At 38.9% G+C, this 24182-nt stretch overlaps 1 protein-coding gene across 1 annotated transcript in view; it reads right to left on the bottom strand.

The window, feature by feature from the left end:
* The window catches only part of LOC122800074 (protocadherin-10-like), a 145500-nt gene extending 122733 nt beyond the window's left edge, over positions 1-22767 (bottom strand). Inside the window, exon 1 of the mRNA XM_044069580.1 lies at positions 19896-22767. Within this exon, the coding sequence (XP_043925515.1) occupies positions 19896-22400 (2505 nt within the window). The 5' untranslated portion in view covers positions 22401-22767. The remainder of the gene's footprint in view (positions 1-19895) is intronic.
* Positions 22768-24182: the final 1415 nt, after the last annotated feature.

The raw sequence follows: 24182 nt of genomic DNA, 5'->3' as shown, positions 1-24182 counted from the left end.
GTTAAACATAAGAAACTCACTAGGGATGCCAATGATTTTGCCAGTGGACAGATCTTTGTATGGCCTAGAACTGAGAGTATACGCATGCAGAACAGACGCAATGATGGGCCCCTCAATAATGCTGGCTTTTCATCGATACCTACAGATAGTTCCCACACTGAACCTTTTTCTGTTCAACCTGCCTCCTCAGTTAACAGCATGACTAATCCAGCATCAGTACTCTCCAATCCTACCTCCGGTTCAGTCAGTGGGGTTAATATGGATAACAGCACTCCGCCTCCCAACCAGCAGGCAGCCAAAATGTCTTTGTCAGCAGGTGCCAGACCGAAGGATTCGTCCTCTGCAAGCAATCATTTTTTACCTTTTCCTGTCAAAGAACAGTCAGGATGGTGAGGCCGGTCAAGCAGCAGAGGCCCAAGGAAAAGAAAGGGATCAGTAGAAAACTTTCCAAACAACAGGAGACAAAGAAATTGAGCACTATGTCTTCACACTCAGAGGATGAGAGACTGTATTCCCTTGTATACAATATCTCTAGTTATACTTTGTCTGATTCAGATTTGTCCCTTCTAGAGAAAGGACTGAACTTTATTCCCTCACAAGTCAGCTATTTAAGTGACATTTTAATAGACCTGAGGCTGTTTTGCCGTAATGTCTCTCTTAAGATTTTTTTCAAAGACAGCAATGTTTTGGACACTAACACCTTAAAAAGTTTTTTCAGGGTCAAGAGTAGTTTTACACCCATGATGCCACATAATGTGGAGAGCTTTCAGAAAATGTGTGAGAGTGACTTTTATGATTGGTTTAGATTAAATAATAATAAAAAAAGATGCAGCTTTTATAATGTCAGTAAAGCTGAGCAGAGTTCCATTGTTTCTCTGAAGAATAATGAAAATGTCATTGTTAAACAAGCTGACAAAGGAGGAGCAGTGGTTGTTATGAATTTTTCAGAGTACACTACTACTATGAACAACATGCTGTCAGATGATAAAGTATATGAGGCTATTTCTAGAGAACAGGTCAGCACAATTGTGAAGTTGGTACATGATAGTCTTTATGACCTCTTGATGTGTGGACAGATTAGCTGTGAGTTGTATGAATATTTCTTGATTGAGTTTCCCACCCTGCCTACCATTAAGGGTCTACCCAAGATCCACAAAGGGGTTGTACCAATACCAATGAGACCTATTGTTGCAGGTGAACGTTGGATTACCTCCACCATTTCTTCATTTGTAGAAGGGCTATTACGCCCTTTGGTAGATGACATTCCAGTTATTTTGAAAGACTCCTACCAGCTTATTGAGTTCCTTAAAGGTTTTGAGTTGGATGGGAGTGAGGCAACATTGCTATTAGTGACCATGGACGTGCAGAACCTTTTCACCAGCATTCCCAATGATTTGGGGATGCAGGCCATTAGAGAGATTCTTGTTAGCAACTCAGGCTATAGCAATAGCAGACAGATTTTGATCAACTGCCTGCTAGAAATGATATTAGAGAACAATATATTCCTGTTTCAGGATCAGCTATTCCTTCAGAAATGGGGAGTTGCCATGGGCACTCCCTGTGCGAATAGTTACGCTAACCTTGTGGTCCATCATTGGGAATTGCTACATCTGTTTAAGCATCCAGATTTTAAAAAGGTCAGAATGTACAAGAGGTTCGTTGATGACGTCCTTTTTGTGTGGGATGGGACTGAAGCTGACTGCTTGATCTTCATTGCTGCATTAGAACTGACCTCCACCTTTTTGAGATTTACAGCAGAAATCTCTCCTGTTCGAGTCCATTTTTTAGATCTAAATTTGCAATTTAGTGGCAACAAGATAGTTACCTCTTTATACAGGAAATCTATTTGGAGGAATTCTTTGTTACGGTTTGAAAGCATGCATCCCAGGTTTACCTTTAGAGGGATTGTTCTGAGCCAAATATACAGAATCTGCAGAATTTGTAGTGATAAGAGTGATCTGGCCTCTGAGCTGAATGTACTTGAAGGCTTACTTAAAGAAAGAGGGTACCCCCCCAAGCTCATAGATGATTGTAAGCAGGAGGTTTTCATGAAATTATTTGGTAGGAGAGATAGCGCTGGCCAAGGCAGGGGTAGTGTTCCTTTTTCCGTATTTAGTAATCACAAGCATGCTGATAGACTTGCTTATGTTACTAAATACACTAGTGATGTTGTTGCACACAATAAAATTGTCAGCAGGAATTGGAATGTGTTGGTTGCAGATCCATTCACCAGAAAAATTGTAGGGGCCCATCCAACATTCAGTTATAAGACATGCAATAATTTAAAACAAACCTTGTGTGTAGAGCAGAGTCGTTTGATAAACAACCACCCCAGTGGTCCTCTAGGGACTTTTCCATGTGGGCACTGTCAAATGTGCCACCATATATCGAATGATCTTAGTTTTCTGCATCCTGATGGATCCTTTCTGTTCACACCCAGATTTCAAAGTAATTGCAATAGTACTAACTTAATTTATTTGGCCATATGTGATTCATGCCAGGCTTTTTATGTAGGCCTCACGAAGAGAAGACTTTGTGATAGGATCTACAATCATTGCTATGACATCAGGAAAGGTAATGAAAGCAGTGCCTTGGCCAAGCACATCCTGGAATTTAATACACACAGTTTTAAATTTATGGTTTTGGAACTGATGGCAATCAATACTAGGGAAGGAGATAACATGAATCAATTGGCTGTGAGGGAGCTCAAGTCGATTTTCACCCTTAAAGCGCACCTATATCCAGGTATTAATCAATATGTCTCAGTTAAACCTGTTCTTAACATGAGGTAGTAAAGACACAAGCTTATTTGTTCTGTTGCATGGTTTATTGTTTAGTGTGTCCCCAATCTTGTGTTTTCTAGAGCCCTTTATGTGTTTTCTTTATAGGCTCACTTTTCTCAGATATGGGTCTACGGAGCCATTTATTGCATAATTTCTTCATATACTATGTCTTGTGCTAGGTTGCTATAGGTTTGTCTATAACCTCCTATATTGATCTGTTAGGTACTCAGCGTGTGCATTGTGTCAAGGCCTTCGTATGGCATAAGGGAACAGTGGGCTGATTTTTTTATAATATTCTATATAGTTGTGGTCCCTGTTTTGATTGTGGTCTTATATAGGAGTGTATTTGTTTATGATGTTAGTTTTATTTTTTCACTGGTCAAGATATTTAGTTATGCTTATGTATTATTCTTTGTCCTACATGCTCTGCATTACTGTGTTTGTGATGCTGGTGTTCGGTACATCTATGCCTCCTGTTATATTGGATAACTGGATAGTATTAAGGCTGTTGTCTACTTATAGATGGCTTTAAAGTTTATCCAGTACTCTGTGATCTATTTTGGTCCAGCTTACTATTCATTATGCTAAATGCACCTTATTGTTATTATTTATGTTTCATTGTAGTCTTTATATTTATATTTTTTGGTCAGGTCCCTTTGGACCTTCCAGCTTCATTTGGGGGTTGAATGTTGACTTATTTTGTGTTTGAAACGATATTAGTGTGAACTATCGTATCAGTATTTCGCCAGATCTCTGGATGCCAGACATTATTAGAATTGAGTGGTCTGGTTGTTTGTTATTCAATAGTTGACCATTGTTGTCAATGTTTTTCGTTTCAGACATTTTGGCAATGTTTTTTATTTGGGTATTTAGGTTTGTGTTACCAGATGGTGGGTCTTCCATTAGGCTACAGCCAACCAGTAATACTTTAGTAAGCCAGCAGCTGGTTGCTACCTCGCTCTACAGTTTGGTAGCGGCTGTTGTCAGTAGGATGTTTTTTTCCGCCGGACTGGCTTTTGCTGTCTTGATCGATTTTGTGAATTCCCTTGTTTAGACAATGACAGCGATCTTGTTCTCACTGCGATCGCCATGGATGGACTTTATTTCTGTGCTTTTTTTGAATGGTAATGCTGCTTTCTTTTTGAGATTCAATGTAAGTTCAGGACACTTTGCAGCTGTGGTTTAGGTCAACACCATTTGACGCTCTGCCGCTGCGATGGTTGTATTAATATGTTTTAACAAATATCATGCTTTGCATTTATTAATAGATACAATACATTGATGTTTTTATTTTTAGACAAGTAGTTATTGTATGGGATATATTGATTGACAGCAGTGTTTGGCAATATCACTTTCTTACGCCACACTACACCTTATGTATTTGGTGTCGTTTGATGTATTTGGTTTGTTTACCAACCGGATGCTATATGGTAAGGAGTTCAGTATGAGCTCAGTTGAGCGACTTCAATAACAGAGTTGGTTTACATACTTCAACTATATTAGTGATATCGCTGTGTTGTACATCTTTATTTAGAAAGTTTTCCGGTTTATGATTTATGTTTTGTGTTCCGGTCATGAACACCTACAATTTTGTTTTAAAGCAATCTTGGTTTGCCAGCAGGCTTGCACCGTCAGTCTGACGGATGATTTTGTTCTATTTTACTCATGCAGAACAGTTTATTTAAGGCGCTTTATGCCAACTTTGCTATTTGTGCTATTTTTAAATGTTTTAATGACTTTTTATCTGTTTTATACGAATCTGTTAATGTTGTTTCTTTAAATTAGCTTAGTATGAATGTTATAATTATCCAATTAGGGTCTTAATTGGTTAGTTTTGAGCGCCAAAAGACTTTGTATAAATAGCTGTTTAAACTTATGTCTTATTACACCTGAAGAAGCGTAGTACAGCTACGTGAAAGCGCTTGTGTGTTCCTGTTCCTAATAAAGAAGCCTTTCATAACAGTGGTCATCTCCGTGTGGTGTTTCCAGTGGATTTTGTGTGTTCCAGTTTCCTGTTTTTTCCACTTGGAGTCTCTGTTTTCTTGCTACAGTTTTTTGACTTTTTTTATTTATCAATTCAGTTTCTTAATTGGGTAAACTGGCCTACTGACCCTTTTCAGTCACTACCAAGATGTTGAAGTAAAATGAGAATAGATAGATATGTATATCTAATGTGTGTGTGTGTGTGTGTGTGTGTGTGTGTGTGTGTGTGTGTGTGTGTGTGTGTGTGTGTAAAATGAGACTAGACAGATATTTATATCTTATGTGTGTGTGTGTGTGTGTGTGTGTGTGTGTGTGTGTGTGTGTGTGTGTGTGTGTGTGTGTGTGTGTGTGTAGGGCAATGGATCAAAAGGACATTGTCCCTACACCCAGTAGATTAATGTCATAACGTCAAAGTTACCAATATCGACACATTCTGCACATGCTCAAGGGATTACCCTGAAGCTGACTAAAGCAACAGCAAGTGTTTTTGCCCCATACACCCCAAATGTGGGAGACTGCACCACCCCACACCTCCTGCTAACTATATATAGAAATTGTACAATCCTGAGAAAAGGAAATATTCCCCTACTCAGGGACTGCCACTCTCGCACAACTGTCAACCACCTGTCCTTGTCGATCAAATGGTGCCAGTCTACTGGGTGTTGGGGCAAAAATCCATATAAATACACACACACATACACACACACACACACACATATATATATATATATATATATATATATATATATATACACATATGTACACACAACAGAACAAAGCTATCTAGGTTTAACTCTTGACCCACCACCACTAGCTTTCATTCATCACACTAACAGTGTTATCAGCGAAACACTAATACAGCTGAAGCTTTGCTAAAAGGTCACATACCTTCTCTGCCACCAATCCCTTTCCCATATTGTTATTATATGTAAAACAGAATTCAGCCTTCCCCTTTTCACATTGTAAATACACACAGGCTATCCAGACCACTATTAAAATATATGCAGATTCGTTCTACTCCCCAGTCCTAAGACCCACCACTGTGACCGAGACTTAATTGTCTGCCCACAAACAATGAGCCACTGTGCTATATAGCACTCTCATTTTCAAAATCATCACTCAGGCCCAGTGTCCCCCTCTTAAATTTAAACAACAACTCAGACAACAAAGCCACACTCTTAGAGACAGTCAGAACAACACCCTTAACCTAGACAGACCACATTTCAAACTACAGTAGGGGAAAGGCCCTTCTCTAAACTTAGCTCATCTGTTTGGAACACCCTCCCTCCTGAAGTTAGGCAACAAAAAACTGTACAAGCATTCAGAGATAAATGTAAAGAACACTTTGTATCTGAGGCAACCTGTAACTGCTTGTAAGACAACGGATAACCCCCCCCCCCAGCTCCAAGGATTCTCTTCTGCTCTACAGTTCTCTTTGCACCACACAACTAACTGCTGCTAATTATTTTTTACTTAAGGGGATGCACCTACTTGTATACAGTGTATATATTAACATTCTACACGTGCTACTCATTGTATATGTACCCTCTTGTCAAATGGAATAACTATGTCTACTCTGTTTAGATATCCACCTGTGTACTAAATGTACTTTTATTCTGTTGCTATATGTCCCCAGTCATGGCTAAAAATGGTACTGGAACCAGTCTGCTTATCCAGTTATCAAAATTAAGTAAATACAAACATACAAGCATACCGATATCCATACATGAAAGGTTTGCTTTGGCCCATTTCTCACTCCAGTAACAGTCTTACTGCAGTTGTCCAGTTGAAGGACAAATGAGTAATAAGTGTGTAGATGGACTTGATGGACTCTCTAGGAAGGGCCCAACAAATTAAAAGAAAATGTTAAATGACAGATACATACAAATAAGAATCACTGTTCAGTAATTAGCTTACAGTTTAGTTACATCTTATGAAAAGTTTACAGGACAAACAGTGTTATTTTAATTTGCACTAAATGCCAGATCCTAAAATGCTGTTTAAATTTAATATACATAGTGTCTGTCTTTTAGATGATATCACTGCCTTTAATGCCAAGTTTGACTGGCTGCTTCTCAAATATATAAATAAGTGAAACTCTGTGTTTTAGAATACCTTGAAACCTTTTTTTACATTGAGGACACTTCAGTATCAGTCATACTAGAGAGACAATGGCTACTCACTTTTATGCAGGTATTGCCTAGGGGGCTTTCATCTGCCTTGAGTGAGTTGTAATGTTGCTTAACAAATGTAATCCATTTTTTCTGTCCCTACACAGCTGCAAACAAGCCCTTATACTTATTGATTCTGTCTTTTCTTAAGATGACCTTGTTGCTGATTTACATCAGGTTCTGACATTGTCCACATTGTTTCCATTTGCCATTATGTCCTAGTAGCTGTAGGCCTATGTAACAATAGGAGGTACTGCCAGCCATGCTAGGAGAAATAGGGCAGTGGATGTGCAACATATGCCAGCCCAGCCAGCTGGAATTTTGTAAAGCATTATATGTTATTTGTATATCAAACCAATTTGCACATATGCTTGTGCTGAAAATGTATTTGAAAGATTTGCTTATGTTAAAATGTATCAACAGTGCACCCTGCAGGAAAGAAAAGAAATGTGCATGTATTATTGTAACTGAATTAAATATATATGCTTTAACAGCATATACTGGAAGGGAAGAGGTTAATCTATCTGACTTTGAAAAATATTCTTGAAAGTAATTTACTTTATGGAGTAAGCCATAAAGATGTTATCCCACAGTTTTGAAGAGAGACAGAGATACAATGTCTATACTAGAGAATAGGTTGTAGCTCCTATAGGAAGAGTGGAATGGTTTTATGGTTTTATGACTTCCAGCAGTTGCACCACATCTGAGCAATGCTCTATTTGTGTGTATGGTAACACGTAGGCCCTAAACCCTGACAGATTCTGGCAGTGGGAGTTGCATGGGAACCAGAAGTCAGATGACCAGATGTATGTTATGTCATTCTGTACAGAAATAATGTTTTAATATTAGAGGAGAATTAAGTCTCATGAGCATTCGGTATTCTCTCTTGGATCTGACAACAAGGACCACTCACCCATCTTGCCTTGCTCTATTCAGTAAGTAGGAACAATTTATTCAATCAGGAATAGATAGTGACACTAAATAAATACTGTTTTTCTATAACTGTGTGAAACTTTCCATAAGTGTTATTTTTAATATTTCCTGTGGCTGAAACTCTGGTGTTTACTGTAAATAGATACTTAGTAGTTTCATGTTATTTTACTATTTATTATTAAATATATTTAAACTTCTCATTGTAGCTGGTCCTTTTAAAAAAAATTAAGTTTTGAGAGTATTTGCACATATTTATTCGGTGATAACTCTGGCCACTCCTGAAAGCCTGGCTGTTTGGTCAACATTACCATTTGTATTAATATTAAATTCACTCCATATAATTGGATACCCTTTTAAGAGCTTTATAGTAAATGACTGGTGGCAGTGAAACTACCTTATAGTCTGGACAGAAGATGGCATAGTTAGTGAATCTGTGCCAGCCTTTTCAAGGTGTGTGTGTGAGTATGTATGCATGTGCGTATGTATGTGTGTGTGTGTGTGTGTGTGTGTGTGTGTGTGTGTGTGTGTGTGTGTGTGTGTGTGTGTGTGTGTAAAATAAATCTCAAAGAGTGTGTGTCAGCAACTTTGGGCAGGCATGTGAAGAACTGGTTTCACAGTGTCAGTGGGGAACCTTACTGGAGACCTGGGGAGAGACAGATATAGAGAAATCCAGACCTCGGGCTGAGTGTGTTCCTGTGTGCTTTTAAGGGAAATTGTGCTTGTTGCAGAGAACTCTGCATCTGGAAATACTGAGTGAATCCATTTGTATTCCAAGTGAATGTCCCACTCCAGTGTCAGTGGTGGGGATTCAGGCTCCTTGATTACTGGCCTAGAGTGGGGATGTCACAGCCTGTGGCACAGCTGACAGAAGAGATTCATAGAATACTCATCATCCAGTGCACATGATGGAAGATATGTGTTTTTATTCCTTTATTTGATGGAATCTATAGTCCAGGCAGAAAGCATCCTAGTTTCATGTAGCACAGTGATGCAATATAATACTAATTTGACCCTAAATATGATGTTGTTTAGCTAAATAATGAAAGCTAATATTATATTCAATGCATAGAAATGGGCATATAGCTAATCCTTCCAGTTCTTACCTGTGGTTCTGCATTAGGTACACTGCCAGCACCAATCAGTCATACCAGAGAAAATCCCCCTTCCCACACACACACACATATTTCTCCTTTGTCTGTATTTAGCTTAGAACACCTCTCATCTATATATACATCTTCTCTTCCTATTCCATTCTACACCCATAAATCAGTATTGCAACTCCTTTATTTATTTACTTTATTTTATTTTTATTTATGTATTTAATGTCATTAACCAGATAAGTGACCTAATCCAAAAACTGTTTTGAGGCATGACCTAAACAAAGAGGCAGTAATAACTTCTCAAAACAGCATTTACAGAACAGGTTACTTTTCAAGTTACCTTTAAAACCAACATTTGCATTCAGGTTACATTAAAGACATTTACAGTTGAAGAATCACTATTAATCTGCTTTCACTTGATTATTTATATTAATCACTGCACCTTGTACAGGGATACTAACAGAAATACAGTTTGATAACTACTATAGTTTTGCTTTCACTTTTATTTATTTTATTTTATTTATCCTTTGTTAACCAGGTTAGTCCCACTAAGCTAGTGGAGTCTTTTCAGGGGAGACCTAAGGTGGCATTTATATTACTAGGGAGATTTTGGCCCGGGAATCAGGAATCTTCCCCCTACACTTTTCAATAGGTGCTGTGAGATCTTTTATATCCACCTGAACTTCCATGAACTCAAGCAGATGGGACCTCGGTTTAACATCTCATCCGATGGATGAGAATATCAATGACATTTACACAAATCAATGCATTGCACACGAGAATACTAACACTAAATCTTTACATAGTTTACACTAGTTACATAGCCGCCTGTTTGTATCATTACAGCCACATATTGCAGAATTTAGTGTGATTTTTTTTTAGTGTGAAAGATTTGGCACCAGAACCTTAAATCTAAACTAGTTCCCCATAACAATTGCACTGATATATGTTAGTGAGGTTCATTTTCAAAAATAGAGTTAGTTTATTAGCCTTTCTTTATCTGGTCTGGAAGAAAGTATTCCATGCTACAGGGGTAGTTTTGTAGAAAGCTGTGGTATCTGGAGGTCTTTGTAGTTGCAGGGTGTCTTAACTTCCTATGCTGTACTGCGAACTTCTGACTAGTAGAATGTTTTTCAAAGATGGGCTGTTTACATTTAATTATTGAAGGTTATTTAGTGGAAAAAGTATCTTTTTCCTCAAATGATATCCATCTGGTTGTCTGTATAGTATCACGTTGGTGTTCCTGCATATGATAAAGTCCAAATGTCATTAACAGTACAGATGTCACTCTCTCCCTTTACATCCCTTCCTGGCTTTGTTTTATTCCAGGCTCTTTAATTCTATGTATTCCTTATAATTCTTTTCTATTCCCTGTTCATTCCTGAAAAAAAAAACTAAGAATCATGTCACCCTTTATGTATATTAATTAAAATCGTACATTGCCACTGAGAAGGCAGGGGCCAAGGGTATTTGACCCAGAACCCAGCTTCACAGAGCATGCCTGGTTGCCCTGTAAGAATCACTAATTTAAGTTATTGTGAATATTTACCCTGACACACAGGAGTGTCCAGAACTCTACAAATGTGGGTCAGTCTGCAAATTCTGTCTGCCTGTATTTCTGTGTCTATGTACCCAGCATAATGCTTCTGTCTCAGATTCCCTCTTCATGACTTTGTCATCCCTCCTGCAGCTGTTTCTAATTTTGTATCTCCGTGACACTTCCAGGCCTGCTGTGTTTTAATCATTTTTTTCTTCAAGATGATGCTTAGGTCATATCCCTGCCATCTGTGCTGACCCTTTTAGCTCAGACTTCAGCTCAGTCCTAATTTGCATTATACGACAGCCTTACTTAATCCTCTATAGTCTGTTTATTTTCAGTGTAACTGCCTGTTAACATTTTTGTGCTGTACATTTTAGCTAGCATATTGATTACTACTGTAATCATTTATTGGATATTTCCCTTATGACAAACCTTTGTCATATGTGAAAATCAGAGAGTATTGGCAAAACATATAAATCTGGTGAAAGAAATAATCACTAATGCCAAATGCTGAACTACTCCAGTAATCAGCTGCTGCAATACACGATAGGTTAAGATCAGTGACAAAATAAACTGGTAACAGCATATAGCAAACAATGTGTTCTGTAACAATTAATTTAGCAATGTCACTTTATTGTGTTTATAGGCTTTGTTAGATACAAAGATCAAAATTCAATCAAGTTCTACAGTTTACAGTGAAAGGTATTGTAGTATGGATAGTAAACTGTAATGGGAGGATGAGGAAGGCAAGTCTGTACTGTTTGACTGCCTTAAGTATACTTATTTTGTTTTATTTTAGAACTGCAGATGCAGAAAAGAATATGTGGGTGAAGATGGAAAGCTACAGTGGGGGGTATTGTTTTCTTATTTTGCAGTTACTTGACAGACAGTACTGCGTGGGGGTTTATATCACATAATCAAAACTCAGAACATCGAACGCTCAAATGCGTGAATTTTCACATAATTGAAGTGCCTGGATTTATGTCACACTACAGTGAAGATCGGGAATTTTGCCCTTTCCTCACTGTAGTGCGACCTTGGAGTAGGAATATATATTTAGTGGGGGTTGTGGGGGCCTGTGCCCCCCACAATACAGTATTCGATTATGTGAAAATTCACGTATTTGTGCGTTCGATATTTTGTGTTTCGATTATGTGATATAAATCCCTGTGTGGCACAGTCATGCGCTGCAGTTTGATATTCAGAAATCTGACTAACTGCAACCTATCAAATATCATAATTGTCACTTGGTCATTGAAAACAGTGCATCTTTCAGCAGAGCTGATGACTGAGTTAAACCTGCAATTAAAGAATTACAGTTATGTGAAGAGCTTAACAGAGCTTTGGTGCTGAAAGATATCTTTTGCACAAGTATCTCTTACTGGAAAACCAAAGTAATGCTTGCACATGTATACAAGTCAATGAAAAAACTGAGAAGGTGGAAGAAAGTGTTTAATCCCATGGCATAGAAGAGTAAAGCCCTGACTATGACCATGAAAGCTTGCATTCAATTAGGAGAATAAGCACAGAAGGGGGTAGTGGGAGTGGGGGTCCCCTTCAAAACATCTAAAACCCATAACATCTGATTTCATAACATTGAGACCAGAACATCTAAAACCAAAAACATCTAAAACCCATAACATTGAATTTCATAACATCTAGCAGTACAGATCATACGAAAATAACATCCCCTCCACATATAATGACACCAAACTACCAAATACACTTTTTACTACATTCCTGCAGGGGGGCTTGATATAGTGGGGTTAGGAAATTAACTTTTTTCTGCTGTAGTGTGATCTTGGAGTTAGTATATTTAATTTACGAGGGGGGATGGAGCCCGCCCACATGGGGGATGCAGGGGGGCTTGCCCCCTGCAGAAACATAGTAAAAAGTGTGCTTGGTAGTTTGGTGTCATTATATGTGGAGGGGATGTTATTTTCCTTGTGATTTGTAGTGTTAGATGTTATGAAATTTGATGTTTTGGGTTTTAGATGTTTTGGGTTTTAGATGTTCTGGTCTCAGTCTTATAAAATTAGATGTTATGGGTTTTAGATGTTTCAGAGTAGACTCAGGAGTGGATGGAAGTCAATGGCCGATGTGGCCGATGTGGGAGTAAGGCAGCTTGGCTCACTGCTTTAGTGATGCCTGCAGGTGTGCAGGATATCACCAGAGATACAGCCAAGTAACCCCTCACTGCACAGTTGTGCCCACATAGGCAGTGGGTTTGTGTGCATGTGTGTGTGTGTGTGTGTGTGTGTGTGTGTGTGTGTGTGTGTGTGTGTGTGTGTGTGTGTGTGTGTGTGTCTGGTAGCATGCATGTTCCCTTATACAACCAGCAGTATTGCAGTTCGCAAACCATTGCGTGTTAAAGTTTGAGGGAATCAGCTGCGTCAGCAGACTGGCCCATTCTTAACACAAAACTCTGATTCCCCAAGGGGAGCAAATGGGCTGATTAGGTCTTCCAGTCAAGAAACATAGTAGCCATAGGGCCCTGACCTTGTCTGGTATGCCTGAATCACAACATGAAGATGGAATAAATGAGCCAGTTGAATGCAGGAAGAGAAGCCACTGGGTGAATCTTGCAGGCTAGCAAAAAAGTGAAAGTGGAAGAAAGAGTCAAAGAAACATGAGGAAACTCAGGGAATAGCAAATAAAAACAATCTTAATAATGTCATACTTTGCATCATCCAAATATCTGCTCTCAGAATTAATTGTTTGGAATATTTTCATATACATACTTAATGAATGTGCAGGCAAGTCTTGAAAAACTAAAGTAAACAGATCCATACCATGAGTCAAATTTCTTTGACTGTAAGAAAACATCCAGAAGTATTGTGTACAAATATGTCATTCCTAGACAAAAGGAGTAGATAGGTATTTATTTAGATGCTTTCCTTTGACATAGGAAAACAAGAACATTGTTTCCAGGTTACTGTTTGTAAATCACTCAAAGAAGAATAAAAAGAAGAAACAATTATTTTGTTCTGTGTATTACTGTAACATTTTTATAAAATGGGTTAGTTGCAATGAGATGCACCATTATCACTGTCTTATTAAAGCTCTATAAAGAGGAAGTAAGAAATCCGCAGTGATTGTTTACCCAGATTCTGTAACACTGACTATGTTACATAGTAGTCTGGAAGACACATGCATTCATTCATGCATTCCTTAGATAACTGCTAGAGACCTGCCTAATGCACATCATTTATGGTATTACTGTACTTAATACATGACCTGCATTTTTCAAACTTTAAAAATCCAGAGAGAAAATTGTATGTTGTACATTTGGGTTACAGTTATAGATTTGTGCTAACTGATGGCAAAATAGTTCTTCCACATGACAAAATATTATGTCAGTCAGGAGCAGCATTGGGTCAACTGGTGCCCTAGGCAAAAGGGCTCCACAGCGCCCCCCACCACACCACCTGGTGCCCCTATCCCGGTCTACGTACACTAAATAAATACTGGAAAAGTACCCCTACTAGAGCGGTGCCCTAGGCGGATGCCTAGTTGGCCTATGCCTAAGGCTGGCTATGATGTCAGTATACAGGAAACACAGACAGTAACAATGATGTATGCATTTTTGTTGAAGGTTGACAGATTTCACCCATAATTTACTCTGGTAAGATTAAGTTGCACATGTCTTTGTCTACTACAGAAATTTTTCAGCACTGTGTTGGTAAGAGAGTTTGTTCTAAAATGTGTATGTGTGTGTGTGTGTGTGTGTGTGTGTGTGTGTGTGTGTGTGTGTGTGTGTGTGTGTGTGTGTGTGTGTGTTTGTACTTCATTTTCAGGGTATTGACTATTTATAATTGAATAGTTCTTCTTGGTTCTTCTGACAAAAGGCACATCTGACAATTCTGACAGTTCTTACAAAGGCTGGTTCTGTACTTTATGTTTCAGTTATCTAATAGACACAGGAAAAAGAAATGATTTAAATAAGAGAGAGGGAAGGTTCATAAAGAATCCATGAAACTATTTCACATGACAATTCTAAGCATTGTTCAGTGTTGCATGAATATTAACCAAAAACATCCAGCCCACCATAGTGAGCATGAATTGGTACTTTTGTATCAGTTGTTCAGTATTGCACAATGCAGCTGCATTTATACCAGTGTTCTAGAATGGTGCCATGTACCATGCATAAAACTGTGTAAACTAGCAGTAGACAAAGCAAGCAGCAAATAGCATAGCTGCAGGGTGGGAGCTAGGTACCAAGGGGACCCCTGGAGGTGTCGCCACCCCCACCCCCAATCTCAAGCAGCATAGCATAGCTGTAGGGTGGAAGCCAGGAACCAAGGGGACCCCTAGGGGTGTAGCCACCCCTGCCCCCAATCTCAATCAGCATAGCATAGCTGCAGGGTAGAAGCCAGGAACCAAGGGAACCCCTAGAGGTGTAGCCACCCCTGCCCCCAATCTCAAGCAGCATAGCATAGCTGCAGGGTGGAAGCCAGGAGCCAAGGGGACCCCTAGAGGTATAGCCAACCCCACCCCCAATCTCAATCAGCATAGCATAGCTGCAGGGTGGAAGCCAGGAACCAAGGGGATCCCTAGAGGTGTAGCCACCCCTGCCCCCAATCTGAAATGGCATAGCTGCAGGGGGGGACCAGGGACCAAGGAAACCCCTAGAGGTGTAGCCAACCCCACCCTCAATCTCAATCAGCATAGCATAGCTGCAGGGTGGGAGCCAGTGGTGAAGGGGACCCCTAAAGGTGTAGCCACCCCTGCCCCCAATCTCAAGCTATCAATAAAAATTGCTTCTAATAAACACAAGGAGAGGGACTGCTGACCTGCCATGGCCACAGTACACCTCTTCCCACTATGATACTATAATATGTAACCAGCCCAAGTGTTACCCAGTTCTTCCAAAAAATAATTAGAAGTCAGTCCTGTAAAGCACAGTAAAATGTCATTTTGGTATGTGCTGTACTATATTCCACATCACTGAAAGTCCATTACACTGATTTATATTATGAAATATATTTTATTAATCTTACTAAGTGCAAGGCAGAAGGGTTAGTTTTACAAGGGCATATAATAATATTATGTGTGTGTGCAATAAGGAAAGAGGTAATCAGTCAAACATTTGTTTTGTTTTGTTTTTGAGTCCAGCAGAAGCCTGTATTTGTACTGCACAGAAGGTAACATTCATGTGTATCCTCTTCAAATGGTGTTAAACCAAACTTTGTATCTCCCAAGATAAAACATATTCACCACATAGTAATGAATCAACCACAGCATATAAATATATATATAATCTGTAGCACTATGTACTCTGCATTGTTAAAAGTAATACTGATTATTCCAGCCAAGGTATAGCTCAATCACTAAGCTGAACTCCTCACTTGCCATGATAATTATGTCTCCTCTTCTAATGCCCTGAGTTAGATATTAATACATTTCAACTTAAAAAAAAACATTATTTGTAGCTGGTAAATGACAAAACAAATTATACATCTTCCGAGATTATTTTAAGTGTTTACAATCAAAGTAGTCTTTCATGTTAGCCAGTGGTTTTTGTCATGATTTCTAGATTAGGTAATCAATGTGTGCTGCATTCATTGAAAACATTATGCTTCAGACAGCACTGAAATCTGAACAGCTTGGTGACATTCACAATGTCACTGTGCCCCTGTCTAACCAATCTGACACAATGTGTTGAAACATGAATGGGGTAAGAGGAGACAAACGTCATTTAACAAACTGGGGTATGGTATCTTGCAAACAACTAAATGAGTGAAGGGATAGATGAGTGGGACAGATGGGTGGCAAATTTGTAAGGGAAGGAATTGAAACATTCAAAGGCACTTGCCCAGAATATTTAAGTGCTCTGGAATACATGGACAGCAAGTAGCCAATGCTGAATTAAGATGAATGGACAAAAGTTTCTAAAAAAAATACATCCACACAAGAAATGAATGGAATATGGTTTACCTCATTGCACTCTGACTTATAAAAGACAGTTTGGTCAAACCCAGTTTGCCCACTAGGCAGCTCAGCTGTATTATTTTTTCCTGAACTAAGGTTTACCCCTACATTTGCTTTCCCATTCACGGGCAGAATCCATGAACTCCTTCTATAATATAAGTGAATCAGAGACCAAAAACCCTTAAAGAAGTGATGTTTCCAGTCAACATGATTCCTTTTAGTTTCTCTGTCTTGTCCACACTAGAGTCACTAAACAATGGGCTGTAATTAATTAACTGAATACTAAACAGGGAATACTAATATATGTATATAATCTACAGACCTTTTACTTTATTCAGAGAACTGTATTCCATTAATTAATTAATTTAGATAGGGGCAGTTTTTTTAACATATTTTATACACCAATTTGATTATATATTTACAATGATTCAATATTAGCCACATGGAAGTGTTTCCTCTTTCTCTGTCTTTCTGCTATGATACTCAATTGCTTTAGAATATAATTATAACATTTTGACTGTGATTCTCTTAACATATTCTTGCCATTGGATATTCACATTAAATGGCTAAACATGAACAACTTTATGAAAAAACATGGTACAAGTATGTATAAAGCCTCATCCAGGGTGTATCACAGTAGCTGAAGAAGCCTGTTTTTGATACCTCTTTGCACCATATACAGTCTTTTATTTTCATTACAGACTGAAATTGTTAAAATGTGTGTGTGTGTGTGTGTGTGTGTGTATGTATATATATATATATATATATATATATATATATATATATATATATATATATATATATATGTGTGTGTGTGTGTGTGTGTATTTTCTTAGAGTTTATACTGTATTATTTTTCACAGATCTGTAATTTGCAGAGGATTAATGCAATAAATAGCAGGAGAAAATAAAACTAGACTTTCGCAGAATCTGTATATCTACCTGATTTGACATGCAACACAATCTGCCCATAGAATCATAGACTTAAATTGTAAAGTCAGTATGGCAGTATGCTGCATGTTTACACACACACATACATGTACACATGAGTACACATACACACACATGCGCATGGACACATGCACACACACACACACACACACACACACACACACACACACACACACACACACACACACACACACTCATGCATTGGAAAAGTAAGTAATTAAAGGGAACCAGAAATGAACTGTGCATTAAATCAGAATATCATTTTGCACTGGTACAAGCAGACATTTTGATATAGTTGTTTTTTTTCCAAATGTGCTTCAATGGTCAAGTGAAACTGAGAGAATTTTGTATACATAACCAGCCGTAATGTCTTTCTCTCTCTCTCTCTCTCTCTCTATATATATATATATATATATATATATATATATGTGTGTGTGTGTGTGTGTGTGTATATATATATATATATATATATATATATATATATATATATATATATATATATATATATATTGCAAGCTGCAGTACACAACAATTAAGTGAATGCACAAATTGCTTATTTTCAGTTGTGCATTGGGTGTCTCTGAAACAAAGCACTGCAATCACAAATGCCTTATAAGTTGGGGGACTGACCTAAAAAACTTAGCATACTAATTAAAATCCCCAGTTTGAAAAGTTAGCCATTTGTATATCATTTTCAGTAGGTATGCTTTAAACTGTGAACAGAAGAGGCATGTGGTTAAATCTAATGCGAATGATTAGACTCATACAAAGTGAATGAACCACAATGCAAGGCTCATGACATGTAGCACTGTTGGTACTTGGGGACTTCAAGATAGGATGCAGAATGCAAATACTACTTGGATGCAGAGCTACAAGAAGGAGAGACATTGGGAAAAGTAAAGGTGTGCCCTCCTGCAGTGCTACCATTATACAGTTTTGGCATATGCTGTCTGCTAACTCTGAGATGGAGCTGTAGCTTTTTAGGCAGAACCTGGGAGATTATAAAATGAGAAGAGAATGCAGCATCACCTGAATCTGTGCACAGCAAACAGAAAAGCCAGTGTAAACAGCATTTACATTGAAGATTACAGCCAGCTAAACACTATGGTTCAATTCATTATGACACTAGAAATATGTTGCTTTCCATTATAACCATAAGTATTAAAGCTATGTTACTGATGCAAAAGTTAGGATTACTGGACATTTGACAGCTATTGTAAATGCAAGAATTATTTCATTATAAAGGTGTAATTTATTTTACTCTTTTGTTATCTAGGTAACACCAAGGAGGCACACGTGTCCCTTTTTGGGATGAACCAGGGGTACTAGACTTATTAAAAAACTGCTTAATTACATTCTATCCAGATTCAAGAGATGAAAGCAAAGTATAACAACACAAGTTGCCAGAAAGAAGGAAGCCTATCTAAACATGAAGAAACTGTGCATGATGGGTGATTAAAACACAAATAGGTTTGCCCATAGTATGTATATCTGCCTGTGTGTGAGAAACAAGAGTTTGAGAGTGTGTGTGTGTGTGTGTGTGTGTGTGTGTGTGTGTGTGTGTGTGTGTGTCTGAGAAAGACAGAGAAAGAGTATGTGAATGTCGATGCAAGGATACAAGAAATCAGTGTAATGAAATGGAGAGAAAAGAACATGACTGTCTCAGGAAACCAGAGACATTTGGAAGCATTTCTACGCAATGTAGTAATTGCCCATCCAAACCAATTTTCTGTCATCACAAGCATAGCTATTCTGCATCCCATTAGAAAGGGAATCTCCTGAGAAGTGTTGATGAATTGGGTTAGGGAATGCATTTGAATATGGGGAAAGACTGATAATGTACTGTTTCTATAATTCAAAAAGACAGATTTGCATTCTTATGGCTTCATTCTTTTGACAATGTCATTTAAAATCAGCGGTTGGATCCACTAACAAAATCCTAAACCACTTTGTTGCCTTATCTCGGTACTGATTTATTAAAAATAGTTTACAGGTCAGGTAAGACTCAATTAGTTTTCATGTTCAAAACTAGCATGAAAAAGTATACACTAGTAGTAATGGCCGACTGTGAGAAGAGAACCACATCCTGCCGCTGTACATTTTTCTCTTGATGTTCTGCTGGTAAATATATATACAAAACCAGTCAGCATTCCAGCTGTGCATGCATGTGTGAAACTAAACTATGTGAAAAATAGCATCCAGCTGAAACTTTAATTGACTTGTTGTAGACATAAATAGTGTATTCTTAAATCTAAACGTCTTCATTAAGCATCTGTAGTCGACGATATAATGCTTAATCATTGCACAGAATTAATTAAAAATATGAATAGTGTATTTTTTAATCTGATGTAGGGTAAATCACTGGGCTTTCATTGTTTATTGGCTGCAATATATAGAGATGAGCGTTCACTTATATGGGTAAAGATCTGACGTAATAGAATAAATAAATATGTTATCCGCTTTAGTGAAGCACCTGAAATAGGAAGAAACTTTAGACGCCTTACCTCTCCGAGCTGGCTAGCACTGTTATTAGCACTGTTTGGGGGTTGCAGGTTTCGGTTGGACAGGTTGTTCTCAGTGGCCCTCGCGTTGTTCTGAGGAGTTGGGGAACTGTAGGGTTTCAGGAACATAAAGTCACTCTTGGCCGATTCTGGGGTTAGACAGACTTTATAACAATAGCCCTGAGAAACTGAACCGTTACCACTCACTTCCACACAATTAGTGGGGACCTTGTGCCCTGAGGAGATTTGTAAGTTAATATTGGACTTCTTGTGCACTTCACCAGAGACCCCTGACTTAATACAACACCCTGTGGAGAGAGAGCACCTGTAGTCTTTGATCGAAGGTCTGTCTTTTTGGCATTTGATTGCAGTGAGGACAATAATGGCCACTAGAAATGTAAAGGACACAGTGCTCAGAGAAATTATCAAGTAAAGGGTCAGATTAGAATAGGACTCAGACCCTGTTGCCGTGTCATCAAAGTCAGAAAATGTCTCAGGCATATTGTCCACTACTGATAGAAGTATGGAAACAGATGCCGACAGGGGTGGTTGACCACTATCCTTTACAAGAATGGATAGCATTTGTTTATGTGAGTCTCTGTCGGTCAATTCGCGAAGTGTCCTAATCTCGCCTGTATAGAGGGCAACACTGAATAGGCTGCTGTCGCTGGCTTGAAGAATCTGGTAGGACAGCCGTGAATTCTGTCCAGAGTCCGCATCTGTGGCAGAAATTTTACCCACCAAATAACCTGGATCTGCAAATCGTGGTACCACCTCGGTGGCCACGGATCCGTTTTTTGGTAATGGGGAGACGATCACTGGTGCGTTATCATTCTGATCCAAAATAAATACATTGATGGTAACATTGCTGTTCAGGGATGGAAAGCCTGCGTCTTGAGCTTGAACTTGAATTTGAAAGTTATGGATATGCTCGTAGTCAAAAGAGCGTAAGGCATAAAGGTGGCCACTGTCGGAATTGATTGAGACGTAAGTGGATACCGGCATCCCCTGTATCTGACCTTCCAAAATAAAGTAAGACAAATACGCGTTCTGGTTGGAATCAGGATCAAATGCAGACACTGAGCAAATGGAGGTACCAGGCGCGTTATTCTCTGTCACATACACAGTATATGAGGGCTGCAAGAAACGTGGAGGGTTGTCATTCACATCTGAGACTTGAACTGAAATCTTTCTCCTTGTTACAAGAGGAGGCAAACCCAAGTCACGAGCTGTCAGCGTAATGTTATATTCGGGTACAACTTCTCTGTCCAAGAAACGGTTTGTCACTAAAGTGTAATAATTCTGGAAGGTAGAGTGAAGTTGGAACGGTAGGTCCGTAGGGATTTCGCATTCAATATGACCATTTTCTCCCGAGTCCCTGTCCATGACGCTGATCACAGCTATAACCGTTCCGGGAGGAGTATCCTCCTGTACGGAATTGGACACAGAAGTCAAGATCACTTCTGGCGCGTTATCATTCAGATCTATGATGTCCACTAGTACTTTGCAGTGCACTGCAACAGCTGATGGTCCTTTGTCCCTAGCCTGTATATAAAGTTCATGTGATCGGGCTTTCTCGTGATCAATTATCCCTTTTACTCGTACCTCCCCAGTCTGTGGATCCACTGTAAATAGGTTTCGAACCTTTAAAGGAGCATGACCACTGAATGCATAGACAATTTCTCCATTGGTACCCTCGTCCAGATCAGTGGCGTTCAACTTAATAACCAAGGTTCCTTTCGGAATGTTTTCTTGCAAGGTAACACGGTAAGAAGAGTGATCAAAAGTTGGCACATTGTCATTGGCATCCAAGACCCGCACAATTATCTGAGCAGTGCCAGATCTCTCTGGTAACCCACCGTCTAGAGCTGTAAGGGTCACTTGATGGGTCCTCTGATGTTCTCTGTCAAGATGTCTTTCCAACACCAGCTCTGCAAATTTGCTTCCATCGCTACGGGTCTGTGTGTCCAGCGCAAAATATTGGTTAGGACTAAGTTGGTAAGCACGCAATGAATTGGCCCCTACATCCGGATCTTGGGCACTCTCCAGGGGAAATCGTGATCCAGGAGCTGCAGACTCAGTCACCTCCAGGACCAATTCATCCCAAGGAAAACTGGGAGCATTATCATTCACATCCAGTATCTCTACCTCTACGCGGAACAGTTCCAGCGGGTGTTCAATAACCACCTGTAAATGCAAGAAACAAATGAGGCTTGCCTCGCAAAGTTCCTCGCGATCTATTTTTTCGTTTACAAACAATATCCCATTTTCTAAATTTACTTCTAAATATTGCTTTGAGGCACCAGAGACGATGCGGAAGCGGCGAACTGACAGTTTCGAAACATCAATGCCAAGGTCTTCTGCAATATTACCAACAAAAGCCCCATGTTCCAGCTCTTCGGGAATAGTATAGCGTATCTGACCTGAAATCAGGTCCAGAACAAAAGTTACAAGGATTAAACTTCGCCATTTGGTCGTTTTCTGTAACTGCAGATTAGCTATGTCCATCTCAGCCCTTGTTGTTACTCCCGGTTTTATATTTATTTATCCAATTCGATGTCAGGCTGTCATCAGCAAGAAAGCGAGCTCTAGCAAACTCTTTTTCCGACTTACAGCTAGTCTTAAAATATAAACTTCTGCACAATATCGTAATCCCATTTGAAAGCAATGTGGTATAAAGTTAAGAAGAGAGACGAACAGCTTGTTATCTCTAACGGGAAAAAGCTTGTTTAAGACTTTACCGTTAGTTTCCGTGGGTTTAGGCAGTTTAGAAGCAAGGCTGATGAAGGAGGATCAACGCGAACATTTCAGCACCTTATTGGTGGACAGCGACATCCAGAGTGGGAGCCGCGTTAAAGGCAGTATTTAACCATCGGAGAGATGGCACTTAGGGAAGCAGGCAGTAGGTAACGCTGGACTGGAAGCGCACGCAAATATACACCTATCCTGATGTGGAGAATCATCTACCGCACAATTGGGGGTTAAGTGGCATTTAGAAGGGCAAAACACAACTGGTGAGAAAGAGAGAGAGATTTATGAGGTCGAACCTGAAGAGGTAGACGCATCTGAAAAGAAATAATTTCCAAATATGATATAGTTAATCAAATAAAGAACCTAAGGTTACAGTTCATACGCGACAACCACTCTTATTTTGTGGGAAATATTTTGTGGATTAGTGAATGCTTTTTATATGAACCCTTCTAAGAGATCGTGGTAGGTCATACCACAGCTTTCCTGGATGTGTTGTTCTGAAGGAGTTACGAGCCAATGACTTCATGACAACAACTGCAATGACTTTTGCTAAATTATTTATTGACAGTTAATGAGAATGACACTTGTCTACCCATGCCTGCGTTTAAAATTGCTGGATACCTTTTGTATGCAAATATGAATGTATTGTAGTAGTAAAACATATCAAACGTCTACCTGTAGTTGATTACAGCACGGCTTAGCGGATCAGGAAAAAAAGCCATTCCTGCTTCCTAGCTAATCTAAAAGTCAAAATCTGTGCAGATCAGATACTTTACTTCCAGCAGATGGATAAGCTTTTGCAGAAACGATTACATTTCTCTGCACGCTGCAGTCACTGGACCTCTGTTATTTTAATTATATTGAAGATAATATAAGCTAGCTATCCGGATCAGTCTTATACTTAACTGTCAAATACGCAGGGTTTAGGAGGTCAATCGCCATGTAGATCTGTTTCATTTTTAAGCAGACTTAATTTCTAAATATATGTATTTTCTTCCTTTAACTAACGATCTCGAGGATCATCTATCTAAAGCTGCCGGAACTAGCTTACTGGAAAGACTGGAAGGTAGTATCACACTAATGGTCAGCTAGTGCACTTCAGTGTGTTTTTAAGTTTCGGAGCACCACGGCAAGAAGAACAAAAAACGCAAAGATAAAATTAAGAATTATAACTGAATCCATACTAAGATTTGCGGATTTACATATCTGGATCCTAAGACTACTCCTATTTTAAGATTATACACTTGCTTTGGGGCATACCTATCAACTGTCTAGATTGTCGCAGAAAGTCCAGATTATTGCTTCATATTTTTGGTCTGTTCCTCATAATGTATGTGGTTTTCTGGCAAATCTCTGAAATTTGAAGCCACTAAACAATGACATACATTTGAGTTTCAGACTTCACAGCCAAAATGCATGCTAACACAAACACTGTTTATTCTAGCAATCTTCTAAGTTTATTAGATCAATATTTATAATCTGTCCACATTTTTAGACCTTTGTACCACAGTTACTCTAGGTTTTGTCCAGATTTCTTGC

The sequence above is a fragment of the Protopterus annectens genome, chromosome 4.part0, assembly GCF_019279795.1.
Source record: "Protopterus annectens isolate FY-2018-M chromosome 4.part0, PAN1.0, whole genome shotgun sequence".
Taxonomy (NCBI): Eukaryota; Metazoa; Chordata; order Ceratodontiformes; family Protopteridae; genus Protopterus; species Protopterus annectens.
The sequence above is the reverse complement of the archived record's forward strand: the minus strand, read 5'-3'. Positions and strand labels throughout refer to the sequence as shown.